Below are 20756 nucleotides of genomic sequence, written 5' to 3'. Positions count from 1 at the left end.
GATGAGGCTATCTGAAGCGAAATGCGGTTATCAGGCGATTATCTTAATTTAGAAATGAATCGATTTAATCACGTATACTTTTTAACGTAACAATAAGGCAAAGTTTGCATGCGCCTCATAATTGTCATTTTGGGGCTCCATACGCCACCTGAAAGATGATGCATCACTGATCTATTTGCAAGTTCTCTGTTATAGATCAGTGTGATGCATTCGATAAATTAGTTATTATTAGCTTGTAAAATTCTCCACTCAGTGGGTGGAGTTTGTGTTTGACCAACATTGTCTTAAGAGACAAAACAATTTATAAATATATTTTAAATATGATTACTTATTGTTCTAAAAACGTACCCATACCAACTTATAATATACAATAGTTAGTCTTTAAATGCCAGACATAGAGAAGGATAACTGCTCTCATTTTGTTCTTTAAATATATTTATTTTCACTTAATCAACCAAACAAGGAGTTATGAATGAAAGGATGTAGCTATTTTCAATGTTTATTAAATAGTAATAAACACAGACAAGAAAAATCTTAGACCTTTTCCATGATTCAAATGAATGACAATAAAACACTGCTTATTTAGAAGGTTTGTCACTCATATTTAAAGTGACAGGTATCCCAAGAAATCAAAGTAATGCAATCAAAGGAAAAAAAAAAACATTTAAATAGTGTGCTGATAAAGAAAACTTCAACACTTGCACAGTATTGAGATCTTGTATTACAAAAAAGACAAGAATTTTTCTGCAAAGTTTCAAATAAAAAAATACAGCTGTAGTTAAACATTTTTCTATCACAATCATTTCCTTAAGAAGTGCATCTGGAAAAAAAATCTTTCTATCACAATCATTTCCGCAATTAAAAAAAAGAAGAAAAACTTGCCACAAATTTTAATTTACATGCTTCATAATACAATAAAAAAAGTTCCATCATATTTCTGCTCCCTTTCATGACAATATGATACATCAGTCCATCGGCTGTAGCAGAAAACCTGAATTTCCCTTGAGTTATTTACTGATCGTCTGGAGAAGTTTCCTAAGAGACAACAAGTTATGGCCTTGCACCAGGGTTCAGCGTGAGATTAGCCATGAGCTCATGAACCGCTGCAAATATAGTGCACTCTCCTGTTAAAAAAAATAAATAAACAAAAAAGGCTAGCATTAATATTGAAATACATACATGTTAATATTATATACTTTTTTCCATTCCAATTTAAAAATTCACATTAAACAAAACAGATGTGTGAACCTTGTCGTGGTGGATGGTGCTCATTGAACCTCCTGAGGATGGAGCTGACCATCAGGGCCGCGGCTCCCGAGGAGCTGTGCTGGCGGGGGATATCAGCCTGCTGGGTCAGTCCAGTGGCCATGTCGTACACAATAGGCACTATGATGCTGATGGGCTCCTGGGGTACCGGTAGCCTCTGGGTCAGCTGGAGCTGTAAAAGAGCATCACTTCAAGTTAATACACGGTAGGAATCCTAGTAAACTTGAACCAGAGATCAAATACAAGTTGCTGGGTGTACAATGGCTGGAATATTAGTGTAATAATCAGAATTCAGTACATGGTTATGTATGGTGAGATCGTATTTTATCCATTAGGAATTGGTTGTATGGTAAAAGGGGACATTGCAAAACCAGAAAGGAGTGACTGAAGCACTTACAAAGAAGAGCATCTTGGTCTTAAGCACCACAGCAATGGTTCCTGGTGGGGCAATGGGAGGAGCGCTGGGTGGGATGGTCAGACAGAACTGCACATTCCAATTCAGCTGGGCCGCTTGGTCTGGGAACTGGAGGAAAAATGATGGGCCGGTGAGTTTCCAAATGTAAAATATTGCTCAAAAGTTTTTTTTTTTTTTTTTTTTTTGGAAAGATATCTCATATGCTAACCAATGTAATAGTTAAATATTATTACAATTTAAATACTTGTTTTCTGGTATATTTATGCATTTTATTCCTGTAATGGCAACACCAGGTTTTTGCTTAAAGCTTTAAATTTTCAGGAGCAAATTTTCCAGTTTTTAGAGCTACATAAAACTTTAGAAATCATTTTAATATGCTGATTTATTGATTGATATTTTTTTTATATTATTATTAAAAAAGGTCAAAAGAATAGCATTTATTTGAAAACCTTGATGTCCCTTTTGACCATATTAACATATCCTTACTAAATAAAAGTATTCATTAAAAATCTAAATGACCCCAAAATTTTGAAACATAGTGTATGCTTGCACAAGGGCAAAAATAAACATGAATGCTTACCAACTCCAGTTTCATGATGCGAACACAGTCTCTGAGTATGTTGGTTGGAGCTCCCAACAGCTTTGTAAAGGCATTTAGTGTGTTGTATTTAAAGGGTGGTCCTGCAACCTATGGTTTAAGTAAAAGAAAATGACTTGCACTTGTATAACTGCACAATACCGACTTGATGCATTGCCAAGAAGGCCACTGAGTGAACTGATTTGCTTTAAAGAAAAAAAATGCATAGCTAATTGCACTAAGCAGAATAGCAAGGATAAGCATTTTCAAACTAGTTTTAAACAAGTAGTCCCTAATCATGACATTAGGCCAGTGTTTTAAAATACACATTACAATTCTCTTCAAAAGTTCATTTCCTACCCTGGTCTCAAAGAACTTCTCCAGGACCTGCAGCTCCTCCTGCGACCAGGGTCCAGTGTTTTCTGGTGTGACTTTCAGCTGCAGAGTCTGGTAGGTTTTGGGGTTGAGAGCCACTCTACATTTAAGCACTTCTGTCTTAAACATGATAACGCCTGGCTCGTTGGAGTTCACAATAGTGAGCTGTGAAGGGAAGGCAATCGAGAGTGATGCAAATACAGTGTGTAAGCAGAATCATATCAGTCTGATTGGTTGAATGATGTGGTTCTAAGTCGTTAACCGTTTCTGACTCACATTGGGTTCTAACTGTATGATTCTCTGCAGGTGCCGCCTCATGATGACAGAGCCCAGGAAGCGCTCCAGAGGTGAGCACAGGTAGCTGCCCGCTAGCCCTGGCACTGGGCATGGCATGGGAGACGGCAGAAGCAGAACGTGTAGTTTGCTGTGGGTGAGGATGGTGGGAATAGAAGCGGCCCAGGACCGCTGTGGCAGTTTACGGGGTGGGGGCATTGCCTGTGAACCTACACACACAAACACACACAGTGACTGACTGAACAAATTCAATTACTGCTTAATGTAGTAATGTGAAATGGAAATATTATTAAATTCTCTCATTTACACTACTTTTTCTTTAAGAAATGTGTAGTTTTACTAAACAAGGATACATTAAACTGATCAAAAGTGACAGTAAAGACAATCTTAAAAAAGATTTCAGTTTCAAATAAATGCTTTTTTTCCCCACTTTCTATTAATCTCAAATCCTAAACATTTATCATGGTTTACACAAATATATTAAGCAGCACAACTGCTTTCAATATGATAAGAAAAAAAAATTCTTGAACACCAAATCAGTATATTAGAAGATTTCTAAAGGATGTGACACTGATGGAGTAATGGCTGCTGAATATTCTGCCTTGCCATCACAGGTATAAATATTTTTAAATATCTTTAAAAATCTAATTTTTGACCAGTAGTGTACATCAAAACTATGTAATTATCAGGTTAATTGCACAGAAAGTGTCAAGAAAATGTCCAGGTACTATTTAACCCCAAAATCAATGCAATCCAATGCAAAACCCCATCAAGGTATTTTGCATTGCAATAAAGACAATTAAGCAGAAAAACTAACTGATTGCAATTTAATAATAACAATAAAACAATTCTCATTGCTGTAAAGTGGGATAATATGTATATTTATAAAATAATAAGCAAATGACTTTAATATGTTCTGATAACATGGATCTGTCTTTAGACTCTCTGAACTTACTGGTACCAGCTCGAGGGGAGTGGGATGGATCTGGAATAGGTGAGTGCAAAGAAGGGTTTCCTGGTGACATGCCAGGGATTCGGGCCCCTGGGGAGGGTCCAGAGACCTGCGGAGAACCTGGCCATGGTCCGACCCTTGGGCTGGCGGACACCATCGTGTATGGTGAACTGGGGTCAAGAGTTCCTGCAATACAAATCAAAGACATTTGTTTGGTAACTCTCTCGAGGAGTGCCAGTTTCCATCGATGTACACAGTTTTTAGTCCATGGCAGTAACAGTACTCGATACAACCCACCAAAAACACACATATCCCTACTGCAAAGTCAGAGCTGCTTCAACAACAACCAACAATGATGATATTGTATGATTAAAACAAGGCAAAGAGATTTAAACCAATGACGCTGATTCACTTTCACATGATTTCAACTGCACATCAATTAAGATATTTTGAAGCATGAAAATGTTCTGAATCATGACATACTGTGACTAATGTGAGATAATTGACAATACTATACAAAAAGTTTGGGGTCAATAAGATTATTTTTCAAAGAAATTAATAGTTGTAAAGACAATTATGTTACAAAAACATTTCAAATTAATGTTGTTTTTTTGAGCTCTCTTCATCAGAGAAGCCTAAAAAAAAAAATTAATGGTTTTAACTTTTCTTTCTTGAGCAAAAACAGCAGGATTTCTGAATGATCATGAGACACTGAAGTCTGGAGTAATTGCCACCAGAGGAATAAATTACATCTTAACAATATTAAAATAGCAAACAGATATTTTAAATGAAATAATATTTTACAATATTACTGTTTTTACTATATCTTTGAACAAATAAATGCAGCCTCGGTGAGCATAAGAGACCTCTTACAGACCCCAAAATTGTCAAATAAAATTTTACAAACACAAAAAATAAAATAAAATATCAGGATAAATCCCAGTACCAAGTTTTACTTAGTTTTTTTCTTGCATATAATAATGCATATGATTCCGAAATTTTGTTTTCCCAGTCCCACCAGTCAAAGAAACAAAGAATCGAGAAATAATACAAGAAGTATCAAGCAAGTGCTCATTTAAGCTTTGAGAGTACATCCACCATGCGCAAAGTCGATCGTTAGCAACAAATCAGATGTCTTTTTTACCAGCCCATCAGAGATTGAAAGCCCTGGACCACAGAGGTAAAAAGGAAAGCCAATCAACAAAGCCCTGGATCCAGGTCTCCCGTGCACTTACCATGAGGGCTAGCAAAGTTGGAGGTCTGCCCCATAGAAATGCCCAGAGAGGAAGGAGAAGGGGTGGGCCCAAAGGGAGAAGGGGCCCGCAGAGCTCCGCTAGGGGAATTGGCTGCGTGGATGTTCCCTGCACACAATTAACCAATCAGTAGCCTCATCAACATCTGACAAGAGCATGTCGCTCCCGTTCCTGCACGCTCACTTTCACACACGCTGCAGCCAAAGCGGGACAGGAGCTGCAGACCCCAAATGGAGATGGGTGGACAACTGTCAGCATGCTTCTTCATGAGGTTGCATGGTGATGGTGTCATCAAACACCAACTGACTGATAAAAGCATGCATACCAACAGACAGGAAGAGCTGGTGGGACGCTTTTGCAATGAGTGGAACACCAATGAGAATGTTTCCTTTCCTTTGGTTTCCCTGACTCCTCAGTGGCATGACCAGGACGGCACAGGCAGCAATATGACAGCCAGGGTTCCCACTCTTTCATGAACACCAGATTCAAGGACTTTCAAGAACTTTTTAAAGTACCATTTTATTAAATCAAGCACCTTTGAAATTCATAACCCCAGCACATAACATCATGAAAGTCCTTACTGTACTTACCATTTCACTTAGACTTAATATTTACATAAATAAATGTAAGAGTAATAATGATATTTTGAATGTGTAGGTTTTATAAATTTGGTCCCACTTTATATTAAGTGGCCTTAACTACTATGTACTTACATCAAAAAATAAGACAGTCGTGTTTAAAGGACTTGAAATCCATTAAAAGTGACGACGTGACGTGACATACAGCCAAGTATGGTGACCCATACTCAGAATTCATGCTCTGCTTTTAACCCATCCAAAGTGCACACACGCACCGTGAACACACACACCGGAGCAGTGGGTATCATTTATGCTGCTGCGGCGCCCGGGGAGCAGTTGGGGGTTCGGTGCCTTGCTCAAGGACACCTCAGTCGTGGTATTGAGGTGGATAGAGAACTGTACATTTACTCCCCCCACCGACAATTCCTGCCGGCCCGAGACTCGAACTCACAACCCTTGGGTTGCAAGTCCAACACTCTGACCATTAGGCCACGACTTCCCCCCAAGTAAATTCAATACTGCTAATATTCAAATGCAGTTTCTGAAATATTGATAAAAAATGCATTACACTGGTTTTTGCTGTAGTTCTTGTACAAAATTTAAGAGTTTTTTAAATTAAGAATGTCTCAATTTTAATTAATAAAAAGCTGCTAAATGTTGTGATAACATTTATTTAAAATTATTTTGTAAATCTCTTTTTATTGTAAATCCCATTGAATTTGCACTTTCCCGGCATTGAGACTGATAGCCTAATTAGCACTGCTTTTCCATAGGTTAATGAGCTAGACTTTGGGATTGGGTTCCCGCGGGACGCAAATCTCCGGTTAGGGTAAAACCCCCGCTACCGCGAGATTTGCCTATTTAAATACCCCGCATATTGATAGCGGCTCACTGATGTGAGAAAATTATATGCCATATATGGGAGCAGGACACACATTGCAGGAACGCGGGAGGTAGGCTACAACGGGGCTAAAGGCACACCTTAAGAAAAACTGTTGCTATTCACTGCGCCTAAAATATGTTATATTTCAAAATAATACAAAATAATAAATACAAAAATATGTTTGTATTGACTATTAACGGAGCAACTGATTTTGTGTGAAAATAAACAATTCAAGTTATTTGTTGTGTTTAAAAATCCTATAAATGTATGAGGTGGCAAGAGGGGCCTTTTAACCAACACGGGGGAAGAGGCCCACAGAGGACCATAGATACAATAGCCTACCTTAAGCTAAAATAATGTTTTTTGTTTTTGTTTTTGTTTTTAATAATGTTTAAGTTAATACTTTTTCAAAACATTCACTTTAGCAGAGTTTGTACTATTTGCTGCACATTTTGAAAAATATAAATTATTTTTTGTTCAGTCGCATATAGGCGTTTTGTGGCATATCGCCGAAAATAACTTAAATTACACTTTCAGTTTTGATCGTACAGGTAAGAGCAATACATCAATAGAATCTGTAAAGGGTCTACTTTTATTTGTATACACACATAATAAGAAAACTTTGGGCATTTATAAAATAAAGAAAACAAACAGAGTGCGCTGTCTGCAGCCTTTGTCTGCGTGATCTTCATTTAGAAATACGTTATTAAAATAAACTGAAACTTTACAAATACTCTACAAAGAGATATGAGAGATATTTCTATAGAAATCTTGACATGTCTACTTTTAAACTAAGCAAGTCTTATCGACAACAAATATTAAGTAATAAAGTAATCCATATGAAACCAACGCGATGTCCAGTCTTTTACGTCTCCCTTCACTAACTCTATGCGAGCACGCCCAATACTGATGCGCGGGTCGGGGTTTTTTCCAACCCGTGGGTCCCGCTTTTATGAATTATTTGGCCCGCCCCAACCCATCCCCGCAAATAAAGTAAAATTTCCTTACCCGCCCCAACCCGACCCGCAGAGGCAGCCTATTATGATTCAGCTATCAAACTGCCCAGCTATTTCACTTCAGCACCGCATTTCTCACACACACACACACGCGCGCGAGGATTAGCGCATGTAGCCGGTGAAGTCTCTATCCACAAACAGACGTCGTACATCGTCTGCAGATATAAGGTTTTTCATTGCACTTTAACAAGTAATCTGAACGGCCTATATATGTGTAATATTTTAAACGAGCCCTCACTAACTGAGTTTAATGCCACAGTTATAGTATGCATCTCATTCTTGTTTCTGTGGCGGTGCGTCGAGCTCGTCATGAGGCGTGCGGTCCGGAGCGTTGTATGACTGATGCATCAGTTCAATTCAACACTACCTTCAAATATATGAACTTACCTGTTTTGAATATCCTACTTTATATTTAACGTGTTTATTTATGTCCAATATTAGTGTTAAACTGTTGGACTTTAAATGAAATCTACTATTGATTTTCACCGTTGACTGACTTTGCAGAACATTTAGACTGATAACTTCCGTGCGCAGATGCAGCAAATTTGTCTCAGGAAGGACGGGTGTTATGGTTGTGTCCGACTACATATGAACTAGCCGTTTTAAATACAGTATTTTTATATTTAACGTTAGTTTATCAGTATGTTTGAAAGGAAATGTTTTTTTTTAATTTTTATTTTTTTTATTTTTTTTGATTATTGGTGATTCCGGCTCTCTCTCGGGCACCTGCGCGGTTTAAAACACCAAATAGTTATGCTATGACAAGACCAAAGAGTCTCTCTCTTGCTCCACCCATGCACGATAATATTGTGTATCGTCGATCTGATCTGATTTGAAAAATTACCATATCGGCCAACACTACAATATGTTTTTTGTTGTTGTTGTTTTGTTTTTAATGACCCGCCCCAACACGCCCCGCAAATAAAGTTACAATTTCTTTACCCGCCCCAACCCGACCCGCGGGTAACCCACGCGCTATAGATATATAAACATCCATGTGAAGCGCGCGGCGCTTAAACATTATAAATATCATGTTTTAAATATGATGGTTCATTCTAAAACATGGTGATTATCTCCAAGAAGGACACCCAACATAATATGGTATTTAGCATCTGAATCTAACCATATCATGTCAACAAATGGAAAAGTCAGCAGTCTATTAATTATCATGTTAATCACGCTACAGCGGGGGCGCTTTTTACCCCAAATACCTACATTTACATATTCTTTCATTTAAAAAGCGTTGCTTTAATTATCATAATCAAAAATCATAAAGAAGACATTTGTCTCAAAATATATGCATTGATTTTAGCTATTCTCATTTGCTACTTAAATCAACAACATTTTAAAAAAATATATATTTATATTAGATCAAGCAAACACAGAATCAACTTTGCGCTGCTGCGCGCGATCGTGTCAGTTATCAAACAGATAACCCCCCGTGTTTTGTTCTGTTTTTGACAGAAGCACATATCGGACAATTTTAAAAATATCAGCATAAACAAAACTGATTTCAAATTTAATTTAAGCACTTTCAAGGACCTATGTTAGTTTTCAAGTACTTTCCAGGCCTTAAATCCATATGTCTGAAATTCAAGTACTTTCAAGTACTTTCAAGAAGCGTGGGAACCCTGGACAGCATTTGACATGATAGAGACACATATTTATATACCTGGAGACTGTGTTGTTATCATGGACGGTGAGGGAGGCACGTGGTACGGGTTGGGGGGCGATGTGAGGGGTGGATAAACCCCTCTGCCTGGAGGCTGCGTCTGGGTGTGGGGCATGAAGGTGTCGTCCATGCTTATCGGGGAGGGAGGGTTGTCGTCTTCATTGACCGAGCGTCTGCGGGCGTCTTGGTTACTATCCACAAACATGTTCAAGAACGTCTGTGGAAAATCATTGAAAAGTGACAATCACACCCACCCACAACAACAGTTAAAGGAACAGTCCAAACAAAAATACATTTCTGATACCATTTACTCACCCTCAAGTTGTTCCAAACCTTACTTTCTTCTGTGGAACATTAAAGAAGATATTTTAAAGTTCAACTTTTTTTATATTATTCTCTTTTATGTTCCACAGAAGAAGAAAAAAATCATACAAGTTTGGAAAGACAAGGGAGTGAGTAAATGATGTCAGAATTATACAAATTTTTTTTTTTGGAATATTTTTGCTCCACCCACCTTTAGTCCTGGGGCAGGGTAGAAACCTTCAACAATCTTGGTGTTGTCAAAAAGACTATAGGCCCCGTCACGGATGGCCACCACACCTCTGCTACGGCAGTAGATGTCAATGCAGTACATGTTGCGGAAGGCCAGACGGATGTGTGTGGGTGACTGAGGCAGGATGGAGAAGCACTGGTACGCTGTATTGGTCCTTTGGGTGAGGCCCAGCATAGGCACTGTGGGTAGCTTGTTGATGGCATTTAGAGGAGCTTGAGTATCTGAGAGGACCTGAGAACAGACAAGTATGTGAGAATACTTCCAGCATCTACTAATGCTTTATCAATATCTATGCCGGTAGATATTTAATACAAGTACTAATAATAAAAAATACAGTTTACAGTTCATAAACCAGTAACCGCTTGAATTCTAGTAAGCAAATGAAGTATGTTTAGTAGTGTCAAGGCTCTAGATACCTGTAGAAGTTGTACTACATTGGGTGTCTTGTTGAACATCTCTTGAAGCTGGTGGAGAATTATGTTGTGACAGTTGCTACAGCCTGAATTGGGCCCCACAGTCCCCAGGGCCAGATGGTAACGTTGAGATGCAGAGTTCCACTGTATCGTCACCTGAAAGAAACAGGATTCAACTTGTAGTAAATGAAACTAAATCACTAAATAAAGGGATTAAGGACCTTTAACATCTGCATTTTAACAAGATGAGAAGGTTTTTACCGAGCTGCCTTTGGTGCTGCCATAACACAGAACCAGCTTCCGATAATTGTACAGCCGTATCTCTGAGAAAAGGCTCAAATAGGAGGGCATTTCTGGAAAACAGAGATAATTACTTAATTACAAGCAATTCAAGTTCTTCAAACCATTCACAAATCAAGTATTTTCTCATACTTATACTAACATTCAAAGGTTTATGAAAGTAATCTCTTATGCATACAAGTCTGCATTTATTTGATAAAAAGTGTAAAACAACAATATTGTAAAATATTAAAATAAGAAAAATTCTATTTAAATATATTGTAAAATAGAATGTATTTCTGTGAAGGAATTTAAAATGTATGCAATAATTTAATAGCTTGAACGTACTATGGCATCAAAGGAATACAAATCATAGCTGGTCAACAATTAAAACTCAAATTAAAATGAAAGAGATGTGATTTCCCTAGTTAGGACAGAGGTACCTACCAGGTAAAGCACGTGAGAACTCCAGCACACATTCATAAAGCTGACTAATGCTGTTCCAGTCGTTCAAGAACATCTCCACCACCTTCCTGCCACCCACCGGCTCCGAAAGGGGATTCTCATAAGTCAGGTAGACATGCCGCGTAAAAGCTGAATTGAAACAGACAGAAAATATTGTAAGAGACGCACACATTATTGTTTTGAAAGCTGTTAGAAGATAATTAACTGTCTTTACCTTGTTCTTTGTTGGCTGTGCTGTTGAGTGGACAACCGGAGAAAACCAATTCTGCCACCCAGGTGCGATTATTCCGGCCCTGTAGTCTGAACGTACAGTCCAGCAGGGAGCGCTCTAGAGCTTTTCTCGTTTCCTCACTCACTCCCTTACAAGGTGGAACTCTGAGAGAAGAAAACCAGTTAGTAAACTAGTATGGCCAAAAGTTTAAGTCAGTAAGGTGTTTTTAATGTTTTTGAAAGAGGTCTCATCCTCCCCAAGACTGCATTCATTTGATTTTAAAAACAGCAAACAGCAATATTGTGACATATTTTGTATATTAATATATCCACTTTAATATTTTAAAATATAATTTATCCCTCTGAAGACAAAGCTGAATTTTCAGTATCTTCAGTGTCACATGATCCTTCAGAAATCATTCTAATAATTATATTCTAATATTTGATGCTCAATAAACATTTCGTATTATTATCAACATTTAAAACAGACAGATTCTATAATGAATAGAAAGTTTCAAAGAACAAGCATTTATTTGAAATGGAAATCTTTTGTAACATCATAAACATCTTTCTTTATCAATTAAAGGGATAGTTCACCCAAAATTATTTTTTTTATTTTTTTGAACAAAATTTTTTTTTTATACCGAAACATTTTTATACAATCATGTATACGTTGTTTACATATGTGAAACTAAATTGTGAAGCAGAGGAGACGAATTGTTGAAAAGTCATTATTTTTGTTTTCTCTGCACACAAAAAGTATTCTCATAGCTTGGGATGAACTATCCCTTTAAATGCATCCTTGCTGAATAAAAGTATTAAGCAGATATGCATCTATCATATGTGCCGGTCTGGTTTATTAACTTCAGAGACGCTTGTACTGGCAACCAGAGATAAATCTTACTTCAGAATACGTATGGCGTGGCTACAGCCGTCTCCTTCGACCTGTACCCCTTGGTGATGAATATCCATATTGGACAACTGCGAAACACAGTAAACACAAAATGTGACATTTACAACTAATAGCTTCAGATAATAAAGCACTGCTTTCACCATCTAATGGATATGCAGTACCTCACAGCGTAATCCGATGAGGGGCATGTTGGTGTCACACATGGCTACCAAGTGTGCCAGCTCCTTATTGAAGGCACACATCTCTCCTGACCTCTTGGGTTTCTTCGGTTCAATGGCACTTTGCTCTCCTGACAACTATGGAGTGACCAAAACAAGACTTCAGTATATACAATAATAAAAGCCACAAAAGAAAATATGTTTTCGTCAGACATTTCAATTAAAAACTTACATTTAAAAAAAAAAAATTAATTAAAAATTGTTCACAATAATATCAATAACAGGCATTTAGAAACCCTTTTTAAATACAACACAAAGTGGTAACAAATGTTAAACCTTCACTTCAGTATATTCCACTGAGTATCCCACCTTTCTCTTGGACCCAGGACGAGCCACTCGTCCAGACGAAATGTCCTGCACAAGCTCCTCCAGGTTGGGCTTAAACTGCTGAAGCAGCAGAGCAGAAGGCAGCCCATCCTCACTCTCAATCTGACTCACAGACAGGAAGTAGTACTTATACTGGAGCTCTGTCAGATTGTTGGACACATCAAACATCTCGACCACCTGAGAAAGACGAGAGTTAATTAAATGTTTAATGTGTACACAAAAGCCTTTATCTGTGAGATAAATACATTAAAGTATTTACAATATAGTATTGTGGGAGGCGAGTGAGTTTGATGAAAAGGCGATGTTTTGACAGGTTGCCCACAGGATGCGTGGTTAAGTTAGATAGGTGGAGAGTGTCTGTGCACAGTGTGGGAAGATGTTTCACAGACTGTCGACATCTCTGCTCGCCCAACCAGAATCTGTTTAAAACATAATATATCATCATCACTGTCGCAACATGAAACGCACCAAGAACAGGTAGCTTGACTGCTTACTTTAGCTGCTGTATCCACGTGACGATGCGCTTCATATCATCGTTAATATTCTTCTCAATGTCGTCTAACATTGACTGATCTGGAATTAGATAAGCAAGGCAAGTTAAGTAGTTGATCTGTTCAAATATTCTGATGTGCATCCAATGGATGTGTGACTTACCAACTCCATAGAGCATTGGCTGAAACATTCCTGAATGCAAATCGACAAATATGTGGAGGCACTCGGATCGGCCGCAGGGCTCCAGGATTGGTATGACTAGTGTGGGCAGTGCAGTCTCTATGAAGGCTGAAAAATAAACACACAAAATCAATCTTTTAATGCATATGAAATAAATAATTGATTTTTACTTTTGATTTTTTCTATTTTGAATAATGATTTAAAAAAAATAAAGAATATTAAAACAGAAAATATAATAGCAGGGCTCCAAACTGCGACTAAAACAGTCGCATTTGCGACCATAAATATTAATTTGCGAGTGACGTTTTTGCTGAGGTCGCCACTGGCGACTACCCGCCGAAAGCTCCTCAGGATTTAACCGCTAAAAAAGTTTTCTCAGGCGGATGATTTGCTTCATTCTAGCAGCGCCCCGTCTGTGATAAAAATGAACTCGGGCCGAAGGTTAATACACACAACTACACCGAGTGTGGACCTGCGTGTACAACAGCTTTCAGCAGAGATCGGCCCATAGGGGAAAAAGCCGTCTGTCAGAGCCAGAAGTGTTTTGTAGAAGTCGGCGTGGCTCTGGCCCATTATCTTCTCACCGATGCCGAGACTGAACCGACAGAGACGCATTTCAGCCAGAATCAGCCCTGTGTTAATGCTATGTGGGTATATATTTACGTTATAACTTAAACATTTGAATGTAATGCTTTTTTTTTCCTATTTTGTTTTGCGATCAAATCTGTTTGTTATGTTCACGTATTAAACAGAGGATGCGCATCAAAGTTTTAGTGGAAAAAGAGAGTTTCAGACAGTCCTCTTCTCTGCCGCACATCAGTGCTGACGCACACAGTCTGATAAACGCAGCTCCGCTGTGCAGCGAGAGAGACATGACGGAGACGGAAGAAGGGAAAGTGCAGAAAATACAGCGTCTATTTCGTGCACAACTTGAACAAACTAGAACAGGTAAAGCTGTCAGCTGTGTGGATATTGGCGATATCGTTAACAATTCTCGTTTATAATAATTACTAATATGGCTTCTTCTAAACAAGATCTTGGTCTGTGTTCTTTTAATGCGTGAACTTCATTATTTGAAGTGCAACTGCCCGTCCAGTAATCGCAAAAAGCTATGTGCTTTGTAACTTTTTAATAAAAAGTAACGTTACCAGCTTTAAAAATTATTCCGAATTCATAACGAAATTCAAACAATGCAGTTTTTGGCGCTCCTTAATGGGGCAGGCGCGGTCCGCTTTAGCGCCTCAGTTCAAGGGCAAGTGAACCCATTTAATCTTTCTCTTTACTAATATAGTACATAATGAACATGAATTAACATCAAAATGTAGGCTATTTTTATAAGAGATCCTACAGTACAACTTACAGTAATGTCTCGTGTAAAAGCTCATTCAGTGTTTTAAACTGCGGAAAATGTGTAAAGCTTGTAAACATTGCAACGTAATATACGTTTACCTCAGAATAACCATTCTGTGTCAATAAACTCATCAGTCAGCTAAAAAAAAATAAAGGTGCTTAAAAGGTTCTTCACAGAACCATTTTTGGTTCCACAAAGAACCATTCAGTCAAAGGCTATTTAAAGAACCATCTCTTTCTTTATAATCTGGAGAACCATCTTTCTCCACAAAGAATCTTTTGTGAAACAGAAAGGTTCTTCAGATGTCAAAGGTTCTTTATGAAACCATTTATACAAAAAAGGTTCTTCTATGTCTTCGTGAAGCACCTTTATTTTTAAGAGTGTATGACAACATTTCCAGGATGCACTGAGGAGGAGCCCAAGCTACACTCAGTGGCCAAGTGATGCTTATGCTCCATGATACTGGTCCAGACTCTTGTGTAATGAACAATTCTTTCTGACTGTAGATTTCAAGCTGGAAAAGACATTTAGTTCCCACTTTAAGTGAACCTTAGTTCCCAGGTCATCTACGAGATGGATTAAAATGCTGATAAAGTCAAGAAAAGATGAGACATAAACACATGACAGTATGATTGAAATGGTAAAATGTAAATAAATAAATAATAATAATCATAAAATAAATAAAACACGTTTATTCTGTGGCACCTAAAAAAATTATTTGGCTCGTAAGTTTTTTTCTTATAGGAGCCAATGGCTCCTTACTCGATTTTTTTGTTTGGAGCCCTGAATAGATTTTATTTACAGTATCAATAATAACAGCATGAAAATGGACCATTTTTAAATATATAACGCACCCTCTCGTAATTTATTGCTTAATTATTGTAAATCAATTTGGTAACCAAGAACAGCATATCATTATATTCCTTCTATTAAAACACACACACACACACATATGCACACACACACACACAGAGCAAGCAGCACAAGGATGGTCAAGATCATTGTGGTGTAAAATACTTACAGTTATCACTAGGGTTGCTACTTTTTAGGATGGCTTTGAGTTCTTGCAGCTTCTGATGTGAGCGCGCATGTACACTATCGATCAAAAGCTTTTCAACTGAGAGATGATCGATCTGAAAGAACACCCCACAAACAGACATAAACTTTCATTTATTCTCAGTTATTATAAACTACCATTCAAAATTTGGGGTTGGCAAGATTTTTTTTTTTTTTTATGTTGTTGAAAGAAGCTTTACTTATTGAGAAGCCATTACTCCAGTCTTCAGTGCTGATTCTGTGCTCAAGAAACATTTCTTATTATCATCAATGTTGATACAGTTATACTGCTTAATATTTTGGTAGAAACTGTAATACGTTTTAAATAAATAAGAATGAAAAGTTAAAAAGAACAACATTTATTTAAAAAAATAATTTTTATTATATTAATTAATTATTGTATTCATTTCCCACAGACCCCAAACTTTTGAATGTTCTTGTATATTATCATCAAAGAAAAGCCCATACAGTGATCATCGTTAACTATTAATACAGAGATTATATTAACCAATGATACTCACCCTCATGGCTCTTTCCATTAATCTGGAATCACAGGCAGGGAGTGGAGGCTCATGGGAGATCTGTAATGGCTTGGATCCATCAGTCTCATCAATTCTGATGGTGACCTTGTGCACAGGTGCAGTGCCAGTCTTTCTACCCAGAACCTGTTGACTGCAAGGCAAGAATCATGAGATGCAAAACCTAAAGAGAAAAATTAAACCTCTGCAGCAAATTGGCCAATTTTGAAACCTACTTCCAGACAGACAACGTGAGGCACTTGGCAGGGATGTAGCGCTCGACCTGCACTAGATCACCCCACCGCTCTCTGATCAACATCAGAGTCTGGGAGTGCAACACCTCCAGCTGTAGTGATAGGCAAAACGAATCTGATACCAATCATTAAGGAAACGGTTTTGATTGAACACTTTCTGTCACTGCATCTCTATGAAAAACAAAATTTCCACTACATAGTTTTGTTGACTATTCTTATAAAAGTATGGAAAATATATGGGCTGGTAAAACAAAAGCTTTAATTGGGGCTGTTAATTGAGCAACCTATAAAATGTTCTACTAAAAACAAAGAATCCAAACTTAGTCTTGATCTGAAAGGATACGGAGGCAGTTGTACATGTCCTGAAGAGGCTTGTCATCTCCAAACAGTCGGGACTGCACCAGCTCGTGGATATAATGCACCTGCATGCTGTGGACCAATGCCCGTCCATCTACAGAAATTATTGAGAAATATTTATTATTTATTATAGTAATTTAAGACATTTATTTATGAATAACTATTAATATATTTGTATGCATATAAATTAAAAACATACACTCCCATTCAAAAGTTAAGTTCAGTTTTTTTTAAGAAATAATATTTAGAAAGGGTGCATTAAAATGATCAAAAGTGACAGTAAAGACTTTTACAATGTAACAAAAGATTTGTCAAATAAATTCTGTTCTTTTTTTCTATTCATCAAAGCATCCAGGAAAAAAAAAAGTATCACAGTTTCCACAACAATATTAAGCAGCACAGCTTTTAATAATAATAAAAAAAATTCTAAGCACCAAATCAGCATATTAGAATGATTTCTGAAGGATCATGTGACGCTGATGACTGGAGTATTTGACTGCTAAAAATGCATTTTTTAGTCTTGGAGAGAGAGAGTCTTTTTAAAACTTCTTAAAAATCTTATCATCCCCAAACTTTTGAACAGTAGATCAAATAAAATATGTAAAAAAATAAATAAATAAAAAAACTTCTTTTTTTTTATAGTAGTAGTATATATTTATTTAACACCATGTCAGCATCTTAGGCAATTTTCATGGCAAAAACAATTTAAAAAATACAAGTATAACAAATACAACAAAAACCGGCAAACAAAAAAACACAACAAAGTTATATTACTGAAGATTTTTTACTTTAACATATGATGAAAATTCTAAAACTTTTTCTTTATTTTTTATATATATTTAATTCAAATGTATGGAAAAACAAGGGTTCATGCAAATGGGTTCCATCATATCTTATTTATTATGTCTTATTATTACACATCTTACCTCCAGTTCCCTTGTCTTCGACTAGAATCTCTAGTTTAAGAAGTCTCCAAGGGATCTCAGGATCATCCCCCATCACTGTCAGTGTGGCTTCAAATTCCCCCTCAACTCGAAACTTTACTCGCCCATTGGCTCACACAAGGAAGATCATTCATAATCAGAACAAAAATATAGAATAAAATGTTTGGAAACATATAACATACTCATTACAGGGCAGAATACGTCTTTGCCAGCAGATGTGTGGAGCTTGGCACTTACCCACAGTTAAGTTGGCCAGCTGTGGTGGCAGGTCAGTGGTGACTAGTCTGTGTCGCAGGATTTGATTGAGCTGGTTTAGCGTTGTCTGCTTTTCTGCTTTGCTTATAGGGTCAGGAGGAATAATTTTATCCTGTAAAAAAAAAGTAACAACATTGCTGTTCATTTCTCATTTATAATATCCACTTTAAGCTCTTGAACGCTGTGTGTGTCTACTCACTCGGATGCAGGTGGGCAGACGCGGATAAGACCCTGTGGTCAATACATCAATGGCGAAAGGGATTGCAAAACTAGGCAACCGTGCATGCACCAAGGCGTCCCTGGCCAGTGATGCCAGTCGATCGGCCGTGTCAACAAATAAATATGCTTGTTGATCCAGAAACGATGAGATCATCTGCAATCAGAACTAAGAATGAGTACTACCTCAACAAGAATGAAAATAACTAGAAGACTGGAAGTGCGAAAAAAATCACGTACCGCACATTTCTCCACCTTCCCAGCATTACTTGCCCATTTCACAAGAGCAAGCAGACGCACGAAGAGCTGCCGTGTCCGACTGGCAAACTGAACAATTTCAATTTTCCTGTAAGAGAGGACATAATCAGTTACATTCATATTCAAGCATAATCTATATCTCAGGTTTCCTGTCTTTTAGAAGCCAAGGACACTCTAATCCTGTGAGGGACCCCCAACCTAAAACTTGAGAAGTCATCAATACTAGATCTAATTTATATTGTAAAAAACTAATGTTATAAATATGTCTAAAATATTATTTGGAAAATAAATAATAACACTATTGCGATTTTTTTTAGATTTATTCACACATTCATTCATTTACTCAGTTTTTTATCTAGGTAAATAAATTAGTAAACATTAATTTGGTGTAACCAATATTATATTCATGTTTTTAAGAATCTAAGTGGAAACCCCATTACAGTTTCTTACCTTTCCATGTCTGTTTTTCGAGGAAGTCTGCGAAAATCATAAAGATAAGGTTTAATAATATCAAATGACAGCACATTTTACATCTAGACAACTTGAGAGACATAAAAATACAGATCCATAAAAGCAACAGAACAAGAAAGTGTGCACATTTCTATTTATGCTTGTTTTGCAATAACAGCATACTCGATATTAATAGACTTGTTCCATAGATAAAACATAAGACCACCCACTATATCCCCCATAAGCAGACCATTCACATAAACTAGCTTCATGTTAAAATATTGGTTGATATTGGCTGAATTTTAAATTGTTTTAGATTTAAGTTCTGAATGGTAAGAAGACATACAAGGGTCATGAAGAGTTGCAGCAACATCCCCACATGATTTATATACCCCAATATAATCTCTACCAACATAAAATCAAGATTTATAAATGAGCTGACATGATCTGCAAATTAAAACATTTGCCAAAGAAAACATATGGGCCAGTGCTAAACTAGATCTAACTTGATGTAAGCATGCCCGACCAATGAACTCACAGCTCAGCCAGGAGAGTGATCTCATGGTAGGTTCGCTGCAGCAGGAACTCGATCAGGAGGCTCAGCCGGACTCCTTGAGTGGCCGGGGCTCCCGGAGGAGGCTGCGGGGCTGAGCTCGGACCCCCGGCGGGGACCAGCTGCCCGTCCGAACCGATCTGAACTGGAGCCATCTTAAAATACAACGGGAGCGATGTACGTCCACGGATCCGACCCTCACCACTCGCGTTTACTGCAAACTAGTTTGAAAGAATATTATCAAACGTTCGTCCTAATGTTTATAGGCGGCAGAAACACTTTCAACCCATGGAGAAAAGAAGAAATGAGTGTAACATGTAAGATGTGGAGAGATGGAGCCCCGCCATCACCCACTGGAGCTGAAGCAGGAAACAAAACTCTTCTTTCCCTAAATGGCGCTGGATAAATGATTTAAAATAAAAGTCCGAAAGCCAAAAACGTGATTTAAAAGGATTACATTCTTTTTATTCACGTTTTATTTCTTTCATAGTACATAAACACGGAAGACTAACTTAATTAAAACATAAATAAAAAAAACTTTTTGTCTGTATGTGGAGTCAAATAACATTTAGGCGACAGTAGTTGCTGAAAAAGGAAAGCCTATGAGACCTTTATTTTGCCAAGATAAACGACCGGACAGAATATCCGGTTTGGAATTTGTTTTAATACATCAAGCATGACAAAGTAAAACTAGTTTAAAAAAACTGGTTCATTTTATGAAATGTATGCCAATCATTTTTCACAAACAAATAAAACGACGACAGCTATTCATTATGAACAGGACTTCTGAAAACTAAATATCATATCGAGAATATATATATATATATATATATATATATATATATATATATATATATATATATATATATATATATATATATATATATAGATGAAATACTTTGCCAAAAAAAAATAAAAAATGTTATGTACCAAAACCACATTTATTCAAATATTTTAAATGTTATGTTTGGGCTATTTTTGCATGCAGTTATATTTATAGATCTAATCAGTATTGGTTGGTTAATGTAGTCAAAAGTGAAACAAAGTGATAAATATTGGTGTAATTCAATAATAAATAAATAATAAATTATTTATAATAAATATATAGTATGAGTCTAAATATTTATTTAAATTGTTATAACATAAGTAGTTTAAAAACTAATATAATCATAGCCTGTAATATAATTATAATATAATCATATAATATAATTAA

The 20756-nt window shown here is 37.0% G+C and overlaps 1 protein-coding gene across 2 annotated transcripts; it reads right to left on the bottom strand.

The window, feature by feature from the left end:
• Positions 1-481: 481 nt before the first annotated feature.
• LOC109096809 (mediator of RNA polymerase II transcription subunit 14-like) lies at positions 482-19936 on the bottom strand. 2 transcript variants are annotated; one of them, XM_042731581.1, is made up of 30 exons: positions 19529-19936; positions 18991-19017; positions 18523-18628; positions 18266-18439; positions 18049-18178; positions 17794-17922; positions 16854-16961; positions 16493-16625; positions 16260-16410; positions 15704-15815; positions 13314-13439; positions 13154-13232; positions 12919-13078; positions 12642-12836; positions 12276-12410; positions 12106-12182; positions 11206-11366; positions 10974-11120; positions 10509-10600; positions 10251-10403; positions 9796-10065; positions 9282-9498; positions 5115-5240; positions 3883-4065; positions 2910-3136; positions 2619-2798; positions 2262-2369; positions 1664-1789; positions 1249-1438; positions 482-1124 (listed from the first exon to the last, which is right to left on the bottom strand). In XM_042731581.1, exons 1-30 carry the CDS (start codon positions 19696-19698, stop codon positions 1051-1053), a joined length of 4266 nt encoding a protein of 1421 aa, XP_042587515.1. In that variant the 5' UTR covers positions 19699-19936; the 3' UTR covers positions 482-1050. The 2 variants fall into 2 exon arrangements, with proteins under 2 accessions (XP_042587515.1, XP_042587516.1); XM_042731582.1 differs by lacking the exon at positions 5115-5240.
• Positions 19937-20756: the final 820 nt, after the last annotated feature.

The sequence above is a fragment of the Cyprinus carpio genome, chromosome B9 (genome assembly GCF_018340385.1).
Source record: "Cyprinus carpio isolate SPL01 chromosome B9, ASM1834038v1, whole genome shotgun sequence".
Lineage (NCBI taxonomy): Eukaryota > Metazoa > Chordata > Actinopteri > Cypriniformes > Cyprinidae > Cyprinus > Cyprinus carpio.
Note: the sequence above shows the minus strand (reverse complement) of the source record. Positions and strands in the feature narration are given on the sequence as shown.

Excerpts from the sequence above, each read along its gene's own strand:
- LOC109096809 (XM_042731581.1), bottom strand. The coding sequence starts at position 19,698 with ATGGCTCCAGTTCAGATCGGTTCGGACGGGCAGCTGGTCCCCGCCGGG. Across the intron at positions 18,179-18,265 it reads GTCTGCCCACCTGCATCCGA|GATAAAATTATTCCTCCTGA; the intron begins GTGAGTAGACAC and ends TTTTTTTTACAG. Across the intron at positions 16,411-16,492 it reads CTCACGTTGTCTGTCTGGAA|TCAACAGGTTCTGGGTAGAA; the intron begins GTAGGTTTCAAA and ends CTTGCCTTGCAG.